The sequence below is a fragment of the Musa acuminata genome, chromosome BXJ1-4 (assembly GCF_036884655.1).
Source record: "Musa acuminata AAA Group cultivar baxijiao chromosome BXJ1-4, Cavendish_Baxijiao_AAA, whole genome shotgun sequence".
Taxonomy (NCBI): Eukaryota; Viridiplantae; Streptophyta; class Magnoliopsida; order Zingiberales; family Musaceae; genus Musa; species Musa acuminata.
Genome location: NC_088330.1, coordinates 33,639,959 through 33,661,627, shown reverse-complemented (window position 1 = coordinate 33,661,627; position 21,669 = coordinate 33,639,959). Strand labels below are relative to the sequence as shown.

At 39.5% G+C, this 21,669-nt stretch overlaps 2 protein-coding genes across 2 annotated transcripts; both read right to left on the bottom strand.

The window, feature by feature from the left end:
• Nucleotides 1-1,094: 1,094 nt before the first annotated feature.
• Nucleotides 1,095-4,596, bottom strand: LOC135655507 (homeobox protein knotted-1-like 3). Its single transcript, XM_065175734.1, has 6 exons — nucleotides 3,964-4,596; nucleotides 3,767-3,887; nucleotides 3,085-3,272; nucleotides 2,866-2,997; nucleotides 1,407-1,543; nucleotides 1,095-1,322 (listed from the first exon to the last, which is right to left on the bottom strand). The coding sequence occupies exons 1-6, from the start codon at nucleotides 4,255-4,257 to the stop codon at nucleotides 1,319-1,321; spliced, it is 876 nt and encodes a 291-aa protein (XP_065031806.1). The 5' UTR covers nucleotides 4,258-4,596; the 3' UTR covers nucleotides 1,095-1,318.
• Nucleotides 4,597-18,648: 14,052 nt separating this feature from the next.
• On the bottom strand, nucleotides 18,649-20,868 carry LOC103976360 (scarecrow-like protein 8). The gene has a single exon (XM_009391557.3). It carries the CDS (start codon nucleotides 20,662-20,664, stop codon nucleotides 18,883-18,885), a length of 1,782 nt encoding a protein of 593 aa, XP_009389832.2. The 5' UTR covers nucleotides 20,665-20,868; the 3' UTR covers nucleotides 18,649-18,882.
• Between the last annotated feature and the right edge of the window lie 801 nt (nucleotides 20,869-21,669).

Genomic DNA, 21,669 nt, shown 5'->3' with positions numbered 1-21,669 from the left:
TTCCTAAGTGGAGTTGAGAAATGCACATCACGGAAGTTAATTGTCTCAATAGCTAATTAATATTTAATAAATGAGATCTGCTTAGAATTTAATAACGTCGCCCAAGACATCACATCCACCTCTTGGAATAATAATAATAATAATAATAATTATTATTATTATTATTGTTACTTTTTGGAATAGGTGTATTATCGATATAAGGGGTTTAAAGGCGCTCAAAATGTCAAATCTAAAAAGAAGGGTTTTTCTTTTAATTAAAAAGAAAGTTTTTTATAAATCCTACAATACTTTTTGTTATATATAAAAAATAAATAAAATTAAGTTTTTAATATTCTATAATAATTTTAGTCAATATAAATAATATTGTTTTCATAGAATATAATCTTCATAATAAAAATTTAGCAACACGTCGATGTAACATTTAAAAATGAATTATCGCATGTGAAGAGTAAGGACATTAAATTACATTTTTATGAACTTAGTAAATGAATTATGTTATTTGACATGTAATTTCAAATATTTCCAAAAAAACTGAAGCTCGCAAGAATACAAATCAGAATTGTTCTGTCAGATTCCAAATTTAGAAGCCAAACTGAATGCATAATTACTTGGATGGCATGATAAAGACTTTTTTGTTGCTTCGTTATCATCCCGAATGCGAAACAAACAAATTCTAAACCAAACAAATCATCAAAAAACTGCATACCTTCTCATCATCGTTAAAGCAATGATGTTTTGCTATCCCCAACGTAAACAAAGATTCCTACTCGTTTGCAGATCCCCTGTTTCATGGTGTCCTCATCCACACACTCATTCCCTTTCTAGCACATTAGATGTATTATCTATCTAATAATGATGAAGAAGATAGAGATTCTTAGTAATCTGCCTGTGATTAATTAACCCTTGTGCAGGTAACCTGCTGCACCTTTCATTAACCTGATATCATGGAATCCAGTACCTTGTGCTTGCTTTTAGCTCACTTTTGGTGCCCATAGCAATGATTCTTACTACATCCAAATGCATCTTAACTATCCATTTTCTCATGCATGATCTAACAAAAAACTAGGAATCATACTGCACACTGCACACTGCACTGATCTCACAAGAGGAATCAGACTATTATGAGAGCCAGAGCACCATCTCGATACAATTTCTGTGACATCTATTCATCAAACAGACAGGTCATTAGCGAATCAATCACCAGGTGGTGGAACCAATATTAGATACTGCGGTACGGTCGGTGGACTACAAGAAACTTCAAAGTCATTCATTCATGTCTTCATGGTTAATCCAGTGGTGTTGCTACTTGTGCACGCTTTCACCTGCAAGCAGCACAGAAGGAACAAACAACTGCGTCAGTGCGTCGCGCATCGAGAGCCAAGCGTCGAACAGGTGAGCGGCGTTACTTCTTGCGCTTGGACTTGAGAGTGGTCGCCGACTGGGAGCTGTTGTGCCAATTGCGCTTTCGTTGGTTGATGAACCAGTTGTTGATCTGCTTCAGCTGCAGGCCTGTCTCCTCCACCAGCTTTGCTTTGTCGTCCTCCTGGAAATGTGGAAGCCATGAACGACAAGGAACAAAGGAGCGCTTACTTACATCTTTGACATCTGAACGATGAGATGCGACCTGCCTTTGCAAATCCTTTCTTCTTCAACGGGATCGATTCAATTACATGTGGGTGTTTCTTTAAAACAATTCAATTCATGTAAGACAATATTGAGGTTTTAATATCATATCTATGTATTTTTATTTTTATTTTTATTTTTATGTTATAAAAGATAAATGACGAAGACAAAATTCGAGCGTAAAATTTTATAATAAATCATCAAAATCTTTACCAAGTAAACTAACTCCTTTGGAATTTTGAACAAACAATCTTTGATAAGTGGATCCGATATATCATCATCATCAGACCAATGGTTAAGGTGTATTTAGATTTTTCATATACATATGACTCGCGTTAACATATACTCAACAAATAATTTACTATGTTATCACTATAGTTAAAAATACTATTAAAATTTTAAGTACCTAAAATATTTTTATCATTTTAGTAAGAGTATTTTACTTCTCAAGTTTTTCATATATATTTACTTTTAAAGGGATGAATACAAAAGGTGTATTGATAAAAATATGTGCAAATATCTCTTGTAAACAATATTTAAGGTGACATTTTTAGGCCGCGATGTATATAATAAGTGAATTTAAAACAAAAACTAAGTTATAAGCCCAAATTGTGAAACTTAAATGAAGAAAAAAAATACTTAAATAATGACTGAGATAAGGTTGAGTTAGATTACTCAATTAAATTATCTGTGTATTTTGTACGTTCAATAAACGCCAAAATGAACAGAACAAAATTATTCATGCACGAAACTGTTGTATAGATTAGATTAATCAATGATCCAAATAGTTGACAATGACATGATGAATACACACAGAATTTTAATTTATTTTAATTCTTAGATGTGATTGATCAAATCAAATTATATTCTTTACGTTTTTCATTCATTTGATGTTTTTTTTTTTAATTTTTGATACTTAAAATTTTTTCAGCATTTTAAATTACACTAAAAAAAGCTAATCTTGCCTCCATGCTTAATTATCATATATTAAGACTAAGTCCGTATTATTCCCTCCCTTAAATAGTGTGGCTTAACACTGAAACATTTGTATTATAACCTCAACACATTCATGGATTATCCTCTTAGCTTCAAATATTAGATATTTCATTTAATATTCATAAAAAAATACACAGATTAACCATTAAAAATCATGATTACCGACCAAATGAATATTAATATATATGCAAATTATTTCCTGCTTAGAGAATATGAGTGTAATGGTTAAAGAAAGAAAACACTTACAGTAGGGTACGGCCACTTGGAGTTTTGCTGCCACCATTGCTTCAATATCGAAGTGGTGTCACCGGGCAGCTTCCCCGCCCTTCTCTTCCGAAGTATCTCTTCTCGTACATCCTCGATTCTCGACCTAAAGCCCTGCATGAACACATGAGACGATCCCCATCAAAAAGGGTCTTTGCCCTCACTGCAACCAAACACGAACTGGGATTAAGGGTCTTCTACCTGTTTCAGTTCAATCTTCAGTTCTTGCCTCACCCTCTCCATCAGAGACCGCTCCGATTCAGTGGGAAGCAGCGGCCCAAATCCCATCATGTCATGCCCCTCCACGCTGATATCTAATGGGCAGTCCATCTGCAGCTCGTCCTCATCGTCCGACATCGTCGCTCCCGACCCTTCTTCGAGAGTTGCTCCTAATTCATAGGTTAGAAACGAGCAACAGTTGAAGAACTTGTTCCGGGAGCTTTCTATTTGTGCTACCACAATGTGGCAGGATGCACGTATGGTTAGGTAATCATAAAGCATATCCTTCTCCAAGTAAAATCATGATGATGATGATGATGAACAGATCTCTCGCTCATAATTACATCTTCCTAAAGAATGAATTAGTCGGGGGGGGAGACATGAAACGTGACGACGATTTCCTTGTCGCGTTTCCTCACCTAACTTAACTAACGCCTTTGGGTCCACACTCCCACCACCTTCTTTAAAGATCACACAAGAAATGGAGATTGCAGAAAAGAAACAAGGCAACAAGACGAAGTCACTGCTAAGATTTATGCTTGCTTTGCGGTAGATACATGAATTATCATGTCATCAGAGTCGTAATTTTCAATTCTGTGTTCCATTTTTTATCTCCAGAAGCAAAATGGAATCATAGATGTCGTAGTAGTAGAAGTAGTAGTACCTGTGAGATCTTGCAAAGACTGCTCGATCTCCCTGCAAGCTATGACGGCCTCCACGGCGTGGACACGGACGTGTTGCTGGAGCTGCTCTCTGAACGAGCACAACACCATAAGATACTGCGCCTGTTCGATCGAGCGAGGTATAAGTAATCCACCGAGAAATCGGTAGCGAGGAGAAATCAGTAGCAAGGCGGCTTACCAGGAAGGAGTCGAGTTCTTGCTTCTCGTGGGGGGAAAGCAAGGGGCGACGACCGGCGGCATAGGACCGGACCAGGTGGTGCGACTGCGCCAGCTGCGCGTCGATCAGCGGTAGGTGATCGATCGGCGTGGCCACCCGGAGGCAGCCGACGTGAGCCCCCAGCAGCTGTTCCCACAGCGGGTGCACCGCCATCTCCGCCTTCAGAAGCTGCTGCTCCGCCGCTGCGGCGGAAGAGGAGCACTCCCCTCCTGCACCTACTCCCATCTCCATGCCCAGACCTTGATCACTTTGCATCACGAATTCCCTTCTCCCCCTAAAGATGTGGCACAAGAGAGCAGCGGAGGAGGACCAGAGGCTTTGGCAGGACTTGCGATGAGGAGTAAAAGGGTTGTCTTTGAAAGGGAGGAAGAATAAAGAAAGAGACTAGGTAAGGTGAGGGGAATCTACTTTGGCCTATAAAGGAACCAAGCTAATGGAATATGACGATGGGGCTTAGACGTTTCTGCTTCATGGTTTTCGGATCAAAGAGAAAAGAAAACACCGTAGGAGGACGTCGGCGAAGAATTTGCCGGCGCTGCTATGTGCTTACCCTCTCATCGCAGATCTAATTATTTGCACCAACCTTTCCCCTTATTCTACTCTTCCAACCCTCCACATTAATCTTGATTAAGCTATCAAAGCCTAATCAATGGTGGTTGGTCGTGTGCTTGTCGTGGTTGCTAACCACGGTATTCAAGTGGGGTCAGTACCTTCTTTCTCTTTCTTTGTCTTCTTCCTCTTGGTACCATGGATGTTGAGCCTACTTTATCAGCATTGACTTACTGCAACCCAAGCCACTGCGGAGGGGCTTCCCTGGGAGTAAACCTCCGATGCATCTCCAGCAGCAGAACTCAATGCGTGGAAAAACAAGGTTAATTCGGACCAGATTTGCTTGCTAAATCTTGTTCCATTGACATAGATTCAAAGAAACTGAGCAGCTCTGCGTGGTAGCCACGTTAGGTTAACGAAATCGCTCTTCTAGATACAGCTCTAGTTCACAAATCACCATCACCAATAGTGTCTCATGTGTTGTAATTTACTCCGAGATACTTTGAAAAGAAGGCTGCTTTTATGATATTATACATAATAAAAGAGCTATTGGGGAAGAAGATTAGGTGCCAAGGATCTAAAAGTGGATTCTACAAGACAAGTGGAGCAGACTCTCCAATCACAGTAGAAGGCGTGCAATAGTTTTTGTTTCACCAGAGATTTTGTTGGCTGATGCATTGCTGCAATGAGCAAAACACCCAGAAATTTTACAGTGTAACGTCGTCATGATGCCCTGATCATTGAAGAAGATTTGGCTCGATGTTTCTCCTAACACATGAATCGCTCTTTTAAGAAGAAGCATTATACGCCCAGCAAGGAAGACTCCACCTCACCCAACAATCAACATGCAGGAGCTGTCAGCAGCTTGTCGGCATGCACATTGGCGATGCCGACGGAGTTGGCCGCCCTTCTCTTTTTCTGAATTCTAGTATGGTGGCGTCCCTCTCCACCCTCGGCCACGTCCCCGTCCTTCCATCTTATAGTGATATAGAACGCGCAACTGTTTGGCGAAGTATGGCACCAAGCGAGCGGCATAGACAAATCATTCAAACCCCTAATCGCCCCTTTAATCGATGATAAGGTTGGGTAGAGGAGGCAGACGACAAATCTGGGGTCAGTTGATAGATTAATATATGTCATCAATACCTCCGTTAGATGCTTAATCTATTTCAACTAGAAAAAGGTCCGGTTAGATGGTGGGGATCTCTAAACATATGCAACAGCTCTGCTACAACACCACGCCATCGTATGGGTTCATCGTCTTCATGAAACCAAGAGGTAGTAATTTGAAGCCCTTGGCACTGGGGCATGCAACCTCGTACCCCACGATAAAGCAAGGGGATAGAGATGGTGCCGGGTGGGAAGGGGGGCACGCCCTCCCTCAAAAGAATGGGATCATTCGTTTGCCTCGAGGAAAAGGTGGTCGTCATCATCCTCCTCTCCCCCTCGTGACCTACCTCTGAGGGTAAGTGATGTATTGGGACTAATTATTTATATATATATATTTTTTCTTCCTGTAGTAATCAATAATAATGGGTCCCTAAATGATGATGATATTATCTTTAATTTAATCATCAATTCGGTACATGATGCTCAGATGCAGAAGAAGAAGAAGAAGAAGAAGAAGAAGAAGAAGAAGAAGATTACATAATACGGTTAAAAATGAAATAAATTATAATAAATTTGAAGCTATGAGCAACCAATATGACTTTGGAAGACTCTGATGCTAAGAGGCAACCATATGTATGTACTTAGAGCACCAGATTTCCGATACATGACCTCAACTCCCTGCTAAACTTCCCGAGAGCAAGAAGAAGCAGGAAATGAAACATGGAGGAAGGAGACGTGTTGCTGCAACTACTGCTGCAGCGTAACGAAGACGAAGTCAAAACCAAAAAAGAGGAGAGAGACGTTTGCAGGGTGGAGTGGGCCCGCGCAAGAGCTACACAACACGAGGGAGGGGACGAAGGCCTGTCGGCGGTGGGGCCCAAGACAGGGAGAAAAGAAGGAAAAGGTGGAAAGTGGGGGTGGGGTTTGGGTTTGGGTTTGGCCCACCCGCAGCGCGGTATCCTTATCCCATCCATTTGCGGACCTTTGACGCCACTCTACAGGCGGCAGCGTGACCGGAACGCCCGCCTCCCTCCCTCCCTCCCTCCCGGTGGTTGCACCACCACAGCAGCGACGACGGCGACGACGTGGACCACTAGCTGTCAGCCGTAACGACCCGACGTTCTTACTTGTCACATGGCATGTCTCCTATACATAGTTTTTGATTAAATAATTAATTAAAAATAAAATCTAAAATTTAGTATACGAACCATAAGTCCGTCAGATCTCTTTTATCTTTAAAAATATTTTTATAATCTAATTAGATCTATAATATATTTTTATTTTTAAATTATTGAGTCGCATGATTAATATTTAGTTAGGAGTAAATTAAATAAGTGAAACATTTGGGGCCAAATTAGATTAGAGGTGGATGTATGCGTCTTTGTCAGCACGTGCTACTTGGACAAAGAAACAAGAAACATGTTATCCGTTTGCATTGTGAAAGGTGTGGTAGAACGCACACTTCCATCTCTCCCCATCCTTAATTTTAGATATTTCCATCAACTTATACTTTTCTTTTTATATGACTTTTGATAAATAAAAGCATAAAAGAAAAATATTTTATAAAAGCAAGATATATTATTAGATTCATCTTACAAAGGGTAACCAACAGTTTTGGAGTACTAGCATTATTCTAGGGCCATTTTTTAAATAAAATATTCATATTTTGATAATTTTTTTAATCAGTATCTATAATTTAAAAAAGAAAATCCAAACTATAATTCAAAAAAAAAAATATCTGTTATAATGTTTTTGGCATGTTACAGTATTTTAGTCACCATAATAAGAATTACTTTAAAATGTGGTAAATGAGCTAAATGAAAATATTAGAAAGCCTTAATAGGAACATTATAAAAGAGTTAAATGAAAACACTATAAGAATCTATAGCTGGTAAAAAAAATGAGCAAAAAAATTACTTAAAATTATAACTTAAAAATATGATAAATGAATCAAATAAAAATATTATAAACGAGCCTAATGAAAACACTGTAACAATCTAAAATTGGTATAAAAAATAAGCAAAATAATTTCGAGATTTATTTTAGATATTTTTGAATTAAAATATTATTTGAGAAAAGCCAAAAGAAGAAATATCGATTTGAAAATACTATAAATATAAGTATTTTATAGGGAAATGACCCATTATTCTACATTTAAAATCGTATGCAGGATTGAAAAGAAGTAGAGAACTTTTGAAGAGACATAATAGATGGGTGTTATTAACCAATTGTTCTTAATTTTCAGAAAAAAAAAATATTAATAACTCCCTGAAAGAAATTCTCTGTATTCCTAATTTCATGCATATAACCAAAATGTACTCTTCGTCCCTAAATAACAAAGTTACCATAACACATCATCCAATTCAATTTAATCATCTCATTTGGAAAGTGGATTATTTAGTTAATCTCATATTTAAAGTGAATTAAGATTTAAAATAACTTATAATGATATGACGAACGTACTCTTATTAATAATATTTTGAATTAATAGTTTAGACTCATTAAAAGTAACGACTCAATTAATCTGATATGGAGTCATGATAATTAGTATTATAGTTGATTTAATATTTTAAAAAAATTATCAATGCATAGACCTAATATATATGTCATCATAAAGTCATTATTGAACTATCTGATATGCATCATATCATAATTTGATTTTTAGAATTATTCATGAACGAATTCAAATGATAGACGAAAAATTATCATTAGATTAGGCCTTATGATTCTTGAATTTAAATCCCAACAATGTTGATAGTTGATAAACATAAAAGAAAATTCTTTAGTAAAGAAAATTATAATATCCTAATATATTTCGAGGAAGATATCCATTGCAACCGATCGTGGTTCAACCACCACAAAAAGCAACACCTATCCGTTTGTGTACAAACGCTATCTCCACTAATTCAATCAACAACCACTACACTATTTCAACGTCTGGTCTTCGAAATCTCTCTCCACATAAATCCATACTCTCTCTCTCTCTCTCTCTCTCTCTCTGTCCATCTTCTCCTGGATTAGTTAAAGGTCCATGGGCCGCTCCTGCACCATACGGCCCAGTTTATATGGGCCAACACTGAGCGTGTGGAAAAAGATAAGCTAAAATTATCCCCCATATATATATATATATATATATATATATAGAGAGAGAGAGAGAGAGAGAGAGGAGGGGGAGGAGTCATGAGACCAACTTAATGGTCATGATTTCTTTTCTCGTTTCACTTTGATCCTTCAAGTGTGAAACACATTCCATTAAAGTTTAGATTGCATTTAGTGCAATACGTGATACTACTTTAATTAGGGTAGATTTGCAATTCCATCTCTCTTGAATTAGGTATGTGGTGGCTTATTGGTTTTGCTATAGACATTATTAGCTTTTAACTTGCATCACTATAAATTATTGAAAAATCTTTCCAAAAATGGTAGGCATGTAAGGGAGGATAGGAGAGCAGAAAAATACTTTAAACCTAAAAAAAATTAAAAATTATTAAACATGATAAGTATACTTTAAAATTAAAAATTAAAATTAAATATTATTAAACATGATAAATTATTATTTTTTAAATATGTAAGTATTACATTCTGATTAGTTTTGGTATCGAAAGAGAAGGTTAAGGCTAATATTGACTTATAAGAATATAATGGATATATTATTATTAACTTCAGTTTAAATATTTTTAGATAATAATTTAAATTTAATAAAGTTAATAAACCAATTATTCCATTAAGTCAGATTGTGGCAATTGGTATCGACCTAGTATTAAGTTATGGTGAAAAGTTTAAATATGAAAATATCACCTAAATACAGGGTGAGAAGATATATCACAGTATCAAACTACCATTAGGATATACAGATTTGATCTTTATTATGTTGGGCCACGATGTATATTGGAAATAGATTAATATTAAGATTGACTTATAAAAATTATTCATTAAGTGTCTCTTCGCTTTATTTTATTTTATATGTGTATCTAAAATATTAAATGAATCCATTATTTATAAAGGATTAAGCTTAAGATTTTTACTTTTATCTTAGCTAAGATTCCTAAATCAAGATATTATATAATCATAAAATTTTATTTAATATATAAACATAAATTACAACAAAAATAAATAATACGTAGCATTGTTTATCTATTGACTATTAGTACAATGATATTGAAACTTAAGAACATCAGCATCGGTTAGATTGGATGACCCCTTAATTATCTTTCAATATTTGAAGTAATAAACAAAATTAATTTCTCTTTCAAACGAAAGAGTGAAGTACGAGAGAATCAGAAGGGAATTGAAAAAAAGTATACACAAAAGAAAGAGAAAAGATAACGAGATGGGATTAAAATAATAAGTAAAAATAATTCAGATACTTTGTATGTTTAATTTTCAGAAATAAATTCAAATTAATTACTAGTAACCATGATTAATAATAGTTTATCATATTTTGTTAGACAAATGATATTTGAGTTGATATGGAAAACTCTATTGGCATAGGTATATTATTTTTAAATTTTGATAGTGGTAAAGGAAAATATCATTAATGTTAATATGGTTTTACGTGACTTTGATATGTATAAATAGAGTTATTTTAGATGGAAAGCACTTTCTTTTAAGATGAAAATATTATGCTCTCGAGATGAAAATATCATGCTCTTATGGTAAATATGTTATGTTCCCGAGGTGTTACCTATATCAAAGTCGGAAGAGACTTCCTAGATCGGTTCTTTCAATGCTCAGGTTAATCCTAAGATCAATTTTTATGGATCTATGCTCTCGATTTCAATGCCTTTCATTTAGAGTTGAGGGTACATTTTTAAACTTGACTTCGGAGAGATGGAATATTTCTATAAAGATTTCATAGGCGAGGTAGTTTGTAACTACTCCGAGCTGCCCTTTAAACTCTTATGTGTATTTCTATGAATATTTCATGAGAGAAGCATCTTATAATCATCCCGAACTATCTCTTAGACTCTTATCTACGTAAACAAATATGTGGTATTTCGTTTGAGCTTTTTTCTCCTATGGACCTTATGTGATACATGTGTAGCGGATGATGATTGACTGATTATATATTTTCTATAAGAAAGTATGCATAACTGAAATATCTCATATTTAATTTAAGTCATGTTAATTATATAGGTTATCATCTTCTTGCAACCTTATGAGCTTGTCTTGTCATATTATTGAGCGGCCAAGATATGAAATGGGATCTCAAAATTAATGCCATAGGTAAAGATTTAGTTAAACATTCTCCGTGATGTCTTAGCCACATGCAAAATGAATAATTCGAATAATGATAATGGTCTTCGCTCGCAACATATCTTGATTAGCCAATCATCATGGCCCATCTCTATTGGTAAGGAATAGGTCAAGTCCATTCATTATTTATATTTAAAAATAAATTAAAATCAAATTTAGTTATTTGACACATTAATCATTGTCATGAAGTTAATCAAATTAAATTAGTTTTCAGAATATAGAATTGATCGACTTAACAAAATCACATATAGAAACTAAGTCGAAAGAATGTCCGATGAGTTTTTGATGCACTGAGCTTAATAAAAAAATTTAGTTCTTTGGGTCTATGATAAACATACATAAAATCCTTTTTATAAGCGATTCATAGTACCTGAGGATCACTTAAGAGTTATTTGAATATGACTTATTGTTGGGCTAGCAAAGAAATGAAATGACACATAGATGTACACACATCACTTTCCTATATCAATATCTTATTAATATAAATTCAACTCTAAGAATGCACTATAGAGGTTATAGATACATAATCATGTTATAATCATACATTTGCATCTTAATATAATTAATATCAATCTCATTCTCACAAGTGAATTGTAAGAAAATATACAATTACATATCCTCACTTTTAATGCCCCAAACTCGTTAAGAGTTAGAGCCCAACCTTACAAGTGTACCCTCTCCCGAATTATGTGATACTAGAGAATGAACACATCATGAGCTATTAACTATTACAGTATAAAATGGTTTGATTTGATGCTAATAAGACAAAATTCTTGACTTGGAAGATGATATAGGGATCGTGATTGATACTTTGGTACCTGTTGGGAAGAAACCTGTTAATGCGGAATAATTCTTTCCCTCTTTGTGTATCAAAATAGGTTCCTCATCAAAATACCAACTTGATATCCAAATGAAAATATCAATCAGCACAGCATAAACAATAGAGCAATAAATCAATCACACAGTGAGACCAAATCTTTTTAACGTGGAAAACCCAATGTGGGAAAAACCACGGGACCGTAGTCCACCTCAAACTTCCACTATCAATAATGATGATAACAGGTTTACAGTAGGTCTTCTCTAGAATAACTAGAGGATCAGAATGACATCAAGAACATAGATCTTGGCTCAAGAATAGCATATCTTCATCACATAGATGGATCTTCTCCAAAGAGATTTTCTAGGTCTCACAAAGTGGATACCGCAGGAAAGTACCTTAGAGAGGGTAAACTGTAGATCAACACCGTTAGGATTGTAGAGTTTACTGCAAGGATTCTCCACATAAAATTTGGGCCGAAACTGACAACGTTTGGCCACCGATCGTCAAGCAGAAAACTCAAAAACCTTACTTTCTCTCTCTATTTCTCTCTCCTCTTTTCTCTCTGCACGTCGTCGCTGTTCACTGTGCACGTACGCTGCACGCTGCACGCTGCACCCTGCTCTGCATTTTCTCTGCATGCCCTAATTTGCCTTACTTCACCTTAATTAGTGATTTGGGCTCAATAGGCCCAATTTATCCAAGCCCACATATGGGCTGGACCCAACAATTCTCCCCCTCCAGCTCATATGGTGGGCTGTACCAAGCCCGCTCTTCGCCTACATGCTTCAAGCTTCTCCTTAGGCAAAGACTTTGTCAACATATCTGAACCATTCTCATTGGTATGTACTTTTTCCAACTGTAATTCTTTCATCTCAAGCACATCACGAACCCAGTGATATCTCACATCAATATGCTTGGATCTAGAATGGTATGTTGAATTCTTGGAGAGGTGAATGACGCTCTGACTGTCACAGTAAACAGTATATACTTCCTGTTTCAAGCCCAATTCCTGTAGAAACTTTTTCATCCATAAAGTTTCCTTACAGGCTTCAGTAACTGCTATGTATTCTGCTTCTGTGGTTGATAGAGCAACACACTTCTGCAACTTAGACTGCCAAGAGACTGCTCCTCCTGCAAATGTCATCAAGAATCCCGAAGTGGACTTCCTGGAATCAGTATCACCTGCCATGTCTGCATCTGTGTACCCTTCTAACACAGGTTCATCACTGCCAAAACATAAACACAACCTGGAAGTACCTCTTAGATATCTTAATATCCATTTCACTGCTGCCCAATGTTCCTTTCCAGGATTTGAGAGAAATCGGCTAACAACTCCAACTGCATGAGCTATATCTGGCCTAGTACAAACCATAGCATACATCAAACTGCCTACTGCAGATGAGTAAGGCACTCTGGATATTTCTTCTTTTTCTTTCTCACTTGTAGGACATTGTTTTGAACTCAGCTTGAAATGACCTGCAAGTGGAGAACAAACTGCTTTGGCTTTACTCATGTTGAATCTTTCAAGAACCTTTTCAATGTAAGTCTCCTGAGATAGCCAAATCTTCCTTTTCTTCCTATCACGAAGAATCTTCATGCCAAGTATTTGTCTCACCGATCCCAAGTCTTTCATCGCAAAAGACTTACTTAGCTCTCTTTTCAGCTTTTCAATTTTTTCAACATCATGGCCAACAATCAACATATCATCAACATATAGCAGTAAAATAATAAAATCATCATCTGAAAATTTCTTCATAAACACACAATGATCAGATGTGGTTCTATCATACCCTTGGCTCATCATAAAGGAATCAAACTTCTTGTACCACTGTCTAGGTGCCTGTTTGAGTCCATATAAGCTTTTCCTAAGCTTACATACCAGATTTTCTTTTCCCTTGACTTTGAAACCTTCTGGTTGCTCCATGTAAATTTCTTCTTCTAAGTCACCATGAAGAAATGCTGTTTTTACATCAAGTTGCTCAACTTCTAAATTCAAGCGGGCAGCCAAACCAAGAACAACTCGGATAGAGGACATTTTCACAACCGGAGAAAATATTTCTTCAAAGTCAATACCTTTCTTCTGACTGAATCCTTTCACAACTAGTCGTGCCTTGTATCTCTGTTGTGAGCTATTGCTTTCAGTCTTCAATTTGTAAACCCACTTATTCTTGAGAGCTTTCTTCTCTTTAGGCAACTTTACCAAGTCATAGGTGTGGTTCTCAAGCAAGGATCTCATCTCTTCTTGCATGGCATTAACCCACTCATTCTTATTCTCATGTAGAATAGCTTCTTGGTAAGTTTCTGGCTCTCCCCCGTCAGTAAGCATAACATACTCATGTGGAGGATATCTGGTAGAGGGTTGTCGCTCTCTAGTGGATCTTCTTAATGGAATCTCAACTGGTGGTGGAGGTGCCTGTTCAGTTGGTTCAGCATCATCAACTGTAGGTGTATCATCACTGGTATTCTCACCACTATCTTCTTGTTCATCTCCCCCATGATCATCATGAACTACAGGTGAAGGAACTGGACCCAAACTCCAAGGAATATAAACAGAGGTTTCTGGCTTCTCAACATTATCACCATCATCAAACAATTGGTCTTCAAGAAACACAACATCTCTGCTTCTAATAATCTTCTTGTTCACTGGATCCCATAATCTGTACCCAAACTCTTCATGACCATATCCCAAGAAGATACATGCTTTTGCCTTATTATCAAGCTTGGACCTCTCATCTTTGGGAATATGAACAAATGCTTTACACCCAAAGACTCTCAAATGATTATAAGATATATCTTTTCCTCTCCATACTCTCTCTGGAACATCACCTTGCAGAGGAACTGATGGAGAAAGATTTATCAGATCAACTGTAGTTCTCATAGCCTCCCCCCAAAATGACTTTGGTAACTTGGCATGGGAAAGCATACACCTAATCCTTTCTTCAATGGTTCTGTTCATCCTTTCTGCCACACCGTTCTGCTGAGGAGTTTTAGGAACTGTTTTCTCAAGCCTGATACCATGGAACCTGCAATAATTCTCAAAAGGACCCCTGTACTCGCCACCATTATCTGATCGAACACACTTTAGCTTTCTGCCAGTTTCCCTTTCAACATTGACATGAAACTCCTTGAAAACATCGAGTACCTGGTCTTTAGATTTCAAAGCAAAAGCCCAAACTTTTCTAGAATGGTCATCAATAAAAGTAACAAAATAAAGAGCACCTCCAAGAGTTCTAGTTTACATAGTACAAACATCAGTATGAACTAAATCAATAACATCAGATCTTCTAGATGATGGATATGTCTGAAATGCAACTCTATGTGTTTTTCCAACTAAGCAATGATCACAAGATTTAAGAGATGTACCTTGCAACTCTGGTAAGAACTGCTTTCTAGCAAGAGTTTGAAGTCCCTTCTCGCTGATATGTCCAAGCCTCTTATGCCAAAGATCTATACTTTCACCTTTTTGAATTGCATTAATCTCTCCTTTGTGTAGCTTAGCTTCCATGACATAAAAAGAGTTAATCTTCTTTCCTTTTGCCACAATTAGAGAACCTTTAGTGAGTTTCCATTTACTTTCACCAAAATAATGTGCAAAGCCCTCATCATCAAGTCTACCTGTAGATATCAAGTTAAGACGAATATCTGGAACATGCCTTACATCTTTGAGTATCAATTTGCTCCCAATACTGGTCTCCAAGCAAATATCTCCAATACCCACAATCTTAGATGTACCATTGTTTCCCATTCTGACATTACCAAAATCACCAGCAGTGTAAGATCTAAAGAAATCACCATGAGAAGTAACATGAAATGAAGCACCAGAGTCAATTACCCAATTACTGTCCTGAGCTACAAGGCTAACACAACCTTCATCACAGACAATAGTGATATTACCTTCAGCAGCAACTGTATTGGTCTCTTTCTCATTTTTCTTCATTTCATTCTGTTCTCGCTTCCAAAACCTACACTCTTTCTTCATGTGACCTGGTCTGTTACAGTGAAAACATTTGATATCTCTTCTAGACTTGGATCTTCCTCTATAACCATATGGATTTCTGCTATGACTTCTTCCACGTCTTTCTTGTTTTTCAGTAACAAATGCACCAGAAGAAGATTCACCCTGTTCTTTCCTTCTTGCATCTTCATTTAGCAAACTGTCTTTAACCATATCTATGGTTAGAGTCCCCTCTGGCGTGGAGTTACAAATAGTCACCACATACGTTTCCCAACTTTCTAGTAAAGAGCTGAGAAGTAATAATCCCTGCATCTCATCATCTATATTCATTTTCATAGCAACCAACTTGTTTGCAAGACTCTGAAATAGGCTTATGTGCTCAATAATGTTACCACCATCTTTATACTTCAAATTTACAAGCCTTCTGAGGAGAGAAATTCTATTTCCCACTGTCTTTTTCGCAAAAAGATTTTCTAACCTTTGCCAAACAACATCAGCTCTGGTTTCATCTGAAATATGCTCATGCAAGTTTATATTCATCCATCTTCTAATATAGGCAATAGCTTTTCTATGTTGAACTTCCCATTCTTCATCGTCTATAATAGAAGGTTTATCTTTAACCTTGATAGGCTTATACAAATCTTTGCAATAGAGCAAATCTTCCATCAGACGCCTCCAAGTGGAATAATTTGATGAGTTCAATTTAATCATACCATCTGACTGATACCACTTGTTGGGAAGAAACCTGTTAATGCGGAATAATTCTTTCCCTCTTTGTGTATCAAAATAGGTTCCTCATCAAAATACCAACTTGATATCCAAATGAAAATATCAATCAGCACAGCATAAACAATAGAGCAATAAATCAATCACACAGTGAGACCAAATCTTTTTAACGTGGAAAACCCAATGTGGGAAAAACCACGGGACCGTAGTCCACCTCAAACTTCCACTATCAATAATGATGATAACAGGTTTACAGTAGGTCTTCTCTAGAATAACTAGAGGATCAGAATGACATCAAGAACATAGATCTTGGCTCAAGAATAGCATATTTTCATCACATAGATGGATCTTCTCCAAAGAGATTTTCTAGGTCTCACAAAGTGGATACCGCAGGAAAGTACCTTAGAGAGGGTAAACTGTAGATCAACACCGTTAGAATTGTAGAGTTTACTGCAAGGATTCTCCACATAAAATTTGGGCCGAAACTGACAACGTTTGGCCACCGATCGTCAAGCAGAAAACTCAGAAACCTTACTTTCTCTCTCTATTTCTCTCTGCACGTCGTCGCTGTTCACTGTGCACGTACGCTGCACGCTGCACGCTGCACCCTGCTCTGCATTTTCTCTGCATGCCCTAATTTGCCTTACTTCACCTTAATTAGTGATTTGAGCTCAATAGGCCCAATTTGTCCAAGTTCACATATGGGCTGGACCCAACAGTACCATATGGCTAATAGTATCGTATGACTAATATCTCAATATCATATTGTTGAACATGTGATTGACACTTTAGCATGATGTCAAATCGATTAAAATTTATCATATCTTAGATTTGGTATAATATAATCATGATTAAATTCAATAAAAGCACACAATTGCTCTCATATAACTTAAAACTCTATGTGAGATTAATAGTTGTATGACTCATTATAAAATAATTTTTGAGATATATCCATAAATATTTTTTTTAATATTACTCAAAGCAAAGCATTAGTCAAACTTTTCAATCCTAAAGTTAACTTAAGCATTAAAGCCACACTACTTAAAACTCCCTACATAATTTTAAAGGGTTCCGCATTTATAAACATAATGATATTTATAGTTCAATAATAATGTATCATGGAGATTCAGAATCAATCAAACTTGTAAATTATGATACTTGAATTAGATCGAGTCTTATAGAAAATCTTTATATATCGAGAGTATGTTTTAAAAAAAATTAATTTTCTAAATATGAGATATCGAGAGAACTGAAATGACATACTTAATCTTTTTCATAATAATCTCTAATAACAATTGAGAAAAAAAATTAAATATTTAATCAATTGAATTTGTGTGAGATTATCAAGCATTATACGATCCGATTGATCGAGGTGACGAGAGTTATGATTAATATTAATCTTTTGGATTATTTGATCGATGCATTAAGCAATATCCAATTTAAAGGAATCAAAATATTTATTTTGAAGGAAATAAAAAGATATTATAATTACAATCTGGGCCCATCTATTTTATTAGCTCCAATACGGAAGGAAGACTCTCAAGAAGAAATGATCCCTTCCAAGAAATGGGGTCGGTAAGCCAAACATCGGTGCTGCTTAATGGACTACAGTTGTACATGAAACAGATGTGAGTCGACAGACAACCATCATTACCATTTGGTCAAACTACACCAAATGGTTGGATGTGTGCTGATAAGCCGGTGTCTCGTCATTGTCAAACCTTAATTGACTTGGTAATTAATGTCGGTGGATTCGGCATAAATCTATCTACATATGCGTGTCACATTTAAACCCGACTGAAGATTTAATTAATATCGAGGAGAATGTACAAGGTAAAAAGTCAACTCGAAGGGGGATCAAGAAAAAGTCAAATGCAGGCAGAGTGGAGAAGAAGGCAGGAAAGAAGTGGAAGGGGGAATCAATCGATGCAAAGCATGAAAAAGGAGGATTAAATGAGTGAGTCGGTCGGTAGGTAATTTGGCCGATCGTTGTTTCTTTAGATTTTTTGACGTCCGACCTGAAAGGTGCCAACGAGCCATTAAGAAGCAGCAGCTAAAATGTGCAACTGCAGATAGAAATCCCGTCGACGAAATGGTGCCAAAGTCGGCAATTACGCCCCCAACAACTCATGCATCGTTTCCAACAGAGATAGATCCTAATCCATCCCCACATTAGCCCTTTCGTGCGCACGAATGCAACACGTAGACGTGGCCCACATGCCTTTCCTCGTAATCACTAAGATACCAACATATCATCATTCATTCATATAAATGACATCAAAGTTATGGAGACCATAATTATCAACCATCACCATAATTACAAAAAGGAAAAAAAAGAAAAGAAAAGAAAAGAAAAGAAAATGGGTGGCACCTCCAGCTGATGATAGATGATTCCCTAATAATATGTCTATTAGTTAACATAATAATAATAATAATATTATTATTATTAATCGATGACTCCAACCTAACGCCACGCGGAGAGGACTGTGAGCACGCGCCCCCTCCAACCGAAGCCGAGGGCCACCCCGCCGACCTCCTCCTTGATGGTGAACCCCGGGTTGGAACCGGCCGACTCGAGCCGGTATTTGACGGGTTCGACCGATGATGGTCCGAGTGGGACCGGTTTGAGGCCGGCCATGCCCATCCGGGCCCGCCACTTGCCCAACACTTCGCACCGCTCCACCCGCTCCTGGCCCTCCCTCGCCACCGCGTTCACCGCACGCCGCGCCAGCCCCGCCTCCGCTCGCGCCCGCTCGGCGAACCCCTTCTGCACAGCCGCCGCGGCCGTCGCCTCCAGCGACTCCAGCAGCGCCCCGTAGTGAACGCATGCCTCCGCGAACCGGGCAGGGAAGGCCGCCGTGCTGGTGTTGATCTCCTGCTCCGCGAGGGTCACCAGGCGCGGCTGGAGGGCGCGCACGCGACGGAGGATCTCGTCGCGAGGGTTCGCCAGGGAGACGCTCTCGTCCGCCACGCGGGAGAGGACGAAGGCTAGGTTGACGATCAGGACCTCCCCGGGCTCGCAACCGAGAGCCACAGCGTCTAGCTCCTCCGGCCGCCGGGAGACGACGCTGAATCGGAGCCCCACACCGACACGCTCCGCCAGCTTCTCGATCCGCTCGCCGACGACCCTCAGACCGCCACTGTTGATGTTGGTGAACGGGGAGGAGGGGTCGACGACGGCAGTGACCCTGATGGTGGGACGGTGGCGGAGGCGCTGGGTGAGGGCGTGGAGGAAGGCCGCGTATTGACTGCCGTGCCCGACTTCGAAGTCAAGTATGTGGATGTTGGGCTCGTCCTTCGTGGCCTCCAAGATCGCGTGATTGGCAGCGATGAACGCGAGCTTGAAGCAGGGGGAGAGATCGTAGAGCATCTGGGTCGCCGCGAAGTGCTCCGGGCTGCGGAGCTCGGCCACCGCGTGGGAGCTTCCCGTCTGCAGGTTGTTGAGGCGAGAGAAGAGCGTGGCGTACATCATCGCCGTGAGACGCTGCTCGGCGTCGCCGCGAGGGTTGGCCGCAGCCTTGATCACCGCGAGATTCGCCGTCGCCGCATGCAGATTCCCTTCGCCGATGGCGGTGGCGGTGTCGAGGAGCATCTGCCTCGAGGTTCCAGTGGGAGGGGGAGGAGGGGAAGGCATGGAAGAAGGAGGCGAGCAGGAGGCGGAGGAGGAGATGGTGGAGGACGAGGAGCTGGTCGGGGATGGCGAGAGGTGGCCCGCAGTCGTCGTGGCCACCGGGGGCTGGGGCGTCGACATGAGACTCTGGATCGCCTCGCTCCACGCGGCATGGGTGACGGCAGAACCCGAAGCGCTGGCCTCCTCCTCCTCGTCATCCAACAGTAGCCGCCGCTCCAGCTCCTTGAGCTGGTCCCGCAACGAGCCGGAAGACCTCACCTCCGGCACCGACCCGGCGAGCAACTCGGGTCTCCGTGGGAACGCGAACCCGGCGGAAGTGACGGTCGACGAGGTGGAAACCGAGCTCTGAGTCGCGGCAGAGAACGAGTTGCAGGGGAAAGCCCCGACGACGGCCGGGGAAAGCGTGGCGATGGAGGGCGCAGCAAGCGTTCTTTGCTTCACCGATCGGAGGAAAAGCGATTGCTGGTGCTGGTGCTGGTGCTGCAGCTGCAGCTGCATCTGCATCTGCTGCTGCTGATGTTGTATTTCCATGTCCGCCAGCGTGCGTTTCAAGAGGGTTCCTCCTCTTCCGCCCGCGCCAAGGCCGAGCTCTCGCCCGGGGAACCCAGACGCCATGTCCGTGGAGGAAAGAAGGAAGAAAGGATCGGAAAGAAGAAGAGGGCAAAAAAGGAAAGAAGACGAAGATTAATATTTATGGCGACGAGTTCTCCCTCTCCTCGTCTTCTCTACCGTGGCAGCATCGCATCTCCATTGATCAAACGCAGAAGAACTCTACCCATCACCAAATAAAGTCCCTCACTTTAACGCCACCACCAAAGAATAAATAGACGAAGGGTACTCGTCTCTTTGCCCCGTGTATCGCGTACCAGCCAGGAAAGGGCTAATGTGATTGGCTAGGCAACGGAAACCGGCAGTTAGCGGTGGGAAAGGCTTGAATCGCGTCGGTTCACCGACAGGTGCAATGTATCTCCATTCCCCTCTCAGTTCCCACTGATTTCAAATTTCCAACACGAAACGTAAGCCCATACGAAGTTACCCGTGCAAATACCACCTACACCCGTGCGTCGGATAATTGGATCTCGAAACTGTAAAGACTCGATTTCGAAGTCTGATGCCGAAACACACACAAACCGACCGACGGCCTCACCGCCGCAGCTTCAAGCGGGCCCACGAGAGAGCCTCGGGCGGGGCCCATCTATTCCTCCAGTGACAAAGGGATAAGAGCGTGACGGGTGGCCCATCACCGCGTAATCAACAAATGATAATATGTTAACAAGGTCGGGAGGACGTGGGAAGTGCCACGTGTGCGGAGCCACAAGGAACGTTGGTCGTGGGTGAGACCGCCGTCCGCCGCAAAAGGGGCCCACCCAAAGTGCTTCTTTTTTCTGGTCCACGAATGTTTGTGACACACGACACTTGTGCTAACCCCACCTTCTCAGCACAAATTTGGGCTCCAGCGAGGAGTAAGGCTCAGATTTGGTAGATTTACTAGGAAAGATGTGTAAGAGTTGATTTATTTCCACATCCTCCGATGAGTTGTTTTCATCCGAGTAAAAAATGAAATAACATCGAATTGTTAGTGCCTGTTAGGTGAAACCACATACCTACTATTGAACTCTT

Excerpts from the sequence above, each read along its gene's own strand:
- LOC135655507 (XM_065175734.1), bottom strand. The coding sequence starts at position 4,257 with ATGCAAAGTGATCAAGGTCTGGGCATGGAGATGGGAGTAGGTGCAGGA. Across the intron at positions 3,273-3,766 it reads GTCTTTGCAAGATCTCACAG|GAGCAACTCTCGAAGAAGGG; the intron begins GTACTACTACTT and ends CCTATGAATTAG. Across the intron at positions 1,544-2,865 it reads CCAAGTGGCCGTACCCTACT|GAGGACGACAAAGCAAAGCT; the intron begins GTAAGTGTTTTC and ends CCACATTTCCAG.
- LOC103976360 (XM_009391557.3), bottom strand. The coding sequence starts at position 20,664 with ATGGCGTCTGGGTTCCCCGGGCGAGAGCTCGGCCTTGGCGCGGGCGGA.